At 51.3% G+C, this 4676-nt stretch overlaps 1 protein-coding gene across 1 annotated transcript; it reads right to left on the reverse strand.

The window, feature by feature from the left end:
* Window positions 1–6: 6 nt before the first annotated feature.
* On the reverse strand, window positions 7–1077 carry LOC103606185 (interferon-induced transmembrane protein 3-like). The gene is made up of 2 exons (XM_008590777.1): window positions 870–1077; window positions 7–322 (listed from the first exon to the last, which is right to left on the reverse strand). The coding sequence occupies exons 1-2, from the start codon at window positions 1041–1043 to the stop codon at window positions 170–172; spliced, it is 327 nt and encodes a 108-aa protein (XP_008588999.1). The 5' UTR covers window positions 1044–1077; the 3' UTR covers window positions 7–169.
* Between the last annotated feature and the right edge of the window lie 3599 nt (window positions 1078–4676).

Raw genomic sequence — 4676 nt, forward strand, 5'->3', positions numbered from 1 at the left:
ACTTTATTGAATTCCTTGTAGACAGGTATGTGAGTAGAAGCCTCTGTGTGAAGGCCTGGAGCCCAGGGACAGGGCCACAGCCCCAGGGGGCAGGGCCAGCGGGGCACGGTGGAGGCCGTGGGCACCGCTGGTGGAAGTCTTGATGCTGCCATGCGTTCTATGACATAATTCATATCCTTTTCCCCATAACAGTGGCATAAAGAATGATGAGGACGACAATCGCGATGATGCTGAGCACCAGGGCAGCGATGTTCAGGCTCCTGGCGGTGGAGGCGTTGGCTTGGGCCCCAGTCACGTCGCCCACCATCTTCCTGTCCCTAGACTGGGGAGACCGCATGGTGAGGTGCCCCCTGGTTCCCACCTGCCCAGCTCAGTCTCCACCTGCCCTCAGCCTGATCTGGGACACCCCCTCCCCTTTGTTACAGACTCTCAGGGTCACCAGGAAGGTCAGGGCTCTGCCCCCCTCTGCTTTGGCCGCTCACCCCACCATGTGGGCAAAGTCCCCTATGAGTACTTTTTGCACTTTCTGAGAGCCTGGGGCACCTCGATCTGCAGTGTGAAGGGCATAGTTTCTGGAATTGGGCCGTAGGGAGAAGGCTTCCTCTGGGCTGGGGTTGGGAGGACACGTCTGACCCCATCCATCCCCATGCAGCCTCATGCTGTACCCGCACTAGGAAGGTTCCCCAGGCCAAGCACACACACAGGTTACATACACAAACATATAGACGACCGTGAGACACACACAAACTCCCTCCCCACACACACACACACACACACACAGGCCCCCACCTCACCCCAGGTGCCGTGGGGACAGGTGGAGCTGGCAGGCTCACGCCACTTTCCTGGGGCATCCCCCCACCCGCACGCACCTTCACGGAGTAGGCGAACGCGACAAAGCCCAGGCAGCAGCAGTTCATGAAGAGCGTGTTGAACAGGGACCAGACCACATGGTCGGGCACGGAGGTGTCGCTGCGGATGTTTATCACAGTGGATGTCACAGGAGCCGTCCCCAGCGTGGCCACTTCGTGCTCCTCCTTGGACATGTCTTAGGGTGAGGGGAGACACTGTTGTCACAGGGAAGAAGTGTGGACAGTGTGGTTCCTGATACCCATTTATAACCATTGTGGAATGAGGTCCGCATGCTGGGGATGGTCCTTGGTGGGGCTGGGCGCCCCGCCCTCAGCACTTCCTCCCCCTGCGCTCTGGAGTTCTATTTTCTCAGAACTTCCTGGTTCCTGGTGTCTGTACACAGGTGGAGAGGAGGGGCACAAGTTACTGGAACTTGTCCCAGGCCTGGGAGTCTTCCCACCACAGACCATATCTGCGAGACCTCCATGTCCCAGTTCATAGTCTCTGCCAGGCCCCACATGGGCTTTTATACCCCAGTCCCCAGAAGGAGCCCCCCAAAGCTCACACCTCACCTGTCACAGGCCTCCTCTGCTAACATTGCCCTGTCTTGGAGTTGAAGTCCCTATTCCAGATGGGGTTTGGGGTGACCTAAACCTCACTGTGTCTACTGAGTGCAGTTCAGAGGCCCAGTGACCAATGTGACTGTCCCCAAGGAGCCTTCCAGGCTCAGGCACTGGTACTCTGGTGCTCACTAGCGGATGAGCAGGCTGTGGTGTGTTGACCTAAAAAGAAACTGAGGCCAAATACATGTAGCAAAGATTTATTGAACCAATGTGACAGAGTTGCAACTGAGGACACAAATAGTTCAGGTCACCCTGAGAAATGCACTCCAGAGAGGCCGGCAGAGCTTAGCATTTTATCATCACAAGAAGGGGGAAGGATCAAAGGAGAGACAGAGAACAGCCAGCCTCATGACCTCGCCGGTCCTTCTGCTGGCTGTACATGACAAAGATTTGGTGTTATCACTAGGTTACATCCTACATGCAGGGATCTAGGGTACCGGTCACAAGAAGCATTCGAGGTCATTTTATGGCTTTCTGGTACCATTGCTTCTAAGTAAAAATGGTCTTCTGATAACATTTTCCAGGACAGGTGGACGTGACCGCTGACTCATTCCAGATCCCCCAAGGCACTGTCATTTAGCTGGTCTAGTCAGAGCAGATTTTTTGGTCGCGAGTGTGAGACAGGATGATTCCAGGGCATGTGGGAGCAGGTGGGAGCACAGGTCAGGCATTGGGCAGCCCCTTTTTCTTCCCTCCTTCCTGTGCCCCATCGTTTTCTAAGAGGCCATGTAGCTTGGGGAAGGGTGATGGGGGCTCTGGACTAAGTACCAAACCCAGTGGGGCCAGGATAGGGTGCAATGCCCCGCACTGGCCAATGCCTTCCTGAAATTACGGTGTTTTCCTTTTCCTGCCTCAGTTCACCCTCACGGAAAGATGGTGAAATCAGAGCAGGAAGAGGTAAGTTACCTGTGGTAAAGCAGTTCCTGTGACAGCTGCAAATGATGTCAGTGGGCCGATGTTTCCACGGAGAAAAGCAGAAACAAAACTCAGCGGTGGTCCCTGACACCCACACCCCTTTCTGGAACCTTCTTTCGATTGCTGGGCTGCCTCTGTCTCTCTGAGAAGCCCCAGGACCAGGATCCCTCCACACGATTGTGCCCCAAGGCCACCACTGTGTCCATCCAGCCCTTGGAATGTGGCTAGTTGCCATCTCAAAGTGCCAAAAGTATAAAGCACATACCAGATTTTGAAGACTTGGTGAGGAAAAACGAATTTTTTTTTCCTGTAAAATGTAAATATTTCATCAATAATTTATTATTATATGTTGAGGTAATATTTTGGATATTTTGGTTTCAAGAAAATAGGTTATTAAAATAAATCTCACTTGTATCTTTTTACTTCTTTTGAAATGTGGCTCTTGTGACATTTGAAGTTGGGTTTGTCGGGCACACCCTCCTACACTCACGCCCTGTGGCCCTTTCCACTGGGAGCATTTTGAATGGAGCAACAATGTATCTAGAGATGCAGGGCCTTTTGTGGAGATGGACCCCCCTACAGGTCCCCAAGGACCCAGCTTCAGCCCAGTGACCGAGTCCTTTCTCCCATTTTGGGTTGGGGTCTGCTGGTCACAGTGGAACTGTGTCTTCGAGGCTTGGACCCTTCTTCAGATGTGCCTCTTGACACAAGTGCAGGTCTCTGTCCAAGTCTGACTCTGGCTCTGCTGGGTTCCTGTGCTGTGGGCAGCATGGGGCTGGATGGGGGGGTCCTGCAAACTGTCCCATCCCTGTCCCCTGACCCTGGCATGAGTGCTGTCTGATTACTCCTCTCACCTGTCTTTCAAAAACAATCACCTTGGGGGCCGGCCCGTGGCTCACTCGGTAGAGTGCAGTGCTGATAACACCAAGGCCCCGGGTTCGGATCCCATATAGGGATGGCCGGTTTGCTCACTGGGTGAGCGTGGTGCTGACAACACCAAGTCAAGGGTTAAGATCCCCTTACCGGTCATCTTTTTAAAAAAAAAAAAAAAAAAAAAATCACCTTGGAAGGTGGCATTCATATCTAAAGTCAGGAGTTTTACAAGACATTTCCCAATGGATTTCCAAGGACAGATTTAAATCAGAATAGAACAACTTGGCAACAGTAATGAAAGCTCACATCACCTCTGATTGCACAGGGAAGTGAGGCGGATATTTCTGTGAACCCACTCACATTTACACCCTGTGTATTAGTCAGGGTCTCCAGAGAGACAGAATCAATAGGATATGTTATAATTATCTGAGAGGGATTTATTAGGGGAATTAGCTCACATGACTATGAGGAAAAGTCCCACGATAGGCCGTCTATACACAGGATGCTGGTAGCGTGGCTCAGTCCAAGTCCAAAGGCCTCAGGACCAGGGGAGCTGATGGTGTCCTTGGTGTAAGTCCTGGAACCCAAAAGCTGAAGAGTCTCGAGCTCTAATGTCCACGGACAGGAGAGAAGCGTGTGTCCCAGCTCCAGTGGATTGAGAGAGAGTCACCTTTTTTTCTGTCTTTTCTCTCCAGACCCCCAGCGGATCAGATGGTTCCCACCCCCACTGAGGGTGGGTCTTTCCCACCCGGGCCCCTCAGAATCTCATGCTAATCTCTGCTGGAAACACCCTCATGGACACACCTGAAAAGATAACTTTACCAGGTTTCCCAGCATTCCTTCTTCTAACCAAGTTGACACCTAGAATTAACCTTCACAAGGTACTAAACCAGTTTTTTTGTTTGTTTTGTTTTTTTGCAGCTGCCCAATATGGGGATCCAAACCTGTGACCTTGAGGTTATTAAGGCTGCGCTGTAGCCAACTGAACTAACCAGCCAGCCTTAAACCAGATTTTTTAAAAACATATCTAAGGTGTAGAAAGATATCCCTTCCTCTTTTTTAAGTCCATGCTCTGGAATTTCATAAGATGGTGCTTTAAGGAAAAAGCAGGTCTCTACGGGGTCTCTCGCTACTGGCCAAAAAGCACTAGTGAATAAATAGTTTTAATTCACAGAGAAATAAGGAGCATTCATCTTCCACAAAAGCAATGTCTCAGGGCCGGCCCGTGGCTCACTGGGAGAGCGCGGTGCTGACAACACCAAGTCAAGGGTTAAGATCCCCTCACCGGTCATCTTTTGAAAAAAAAAAAAAAAAAAGCAATTTGAAATAATATCCTTAAGTAGGTGCCCTCTCTTTCTGACAAGGCACTGGGAATAAGGGATTGTCCAGCGGTGACAACCCGTTCCTCCCCAAGCC

This window comes from Galeopterus variegatus, unplaced genomic scaffold (genome assembly GCF_000696425.1).
Source record: "Galeopterus variegatus unplaced genomic scaffold, G_variegatus-3.0.2 Scaffold6364, whole genome shotgun sequence".
Classification (NCBI taxonomy): Eukaryota; Metazoa; Chordata; class Mammalia; order Dermoptera; family Cynocephalidae; genus Galeopterus; species Galeopterus variegatus.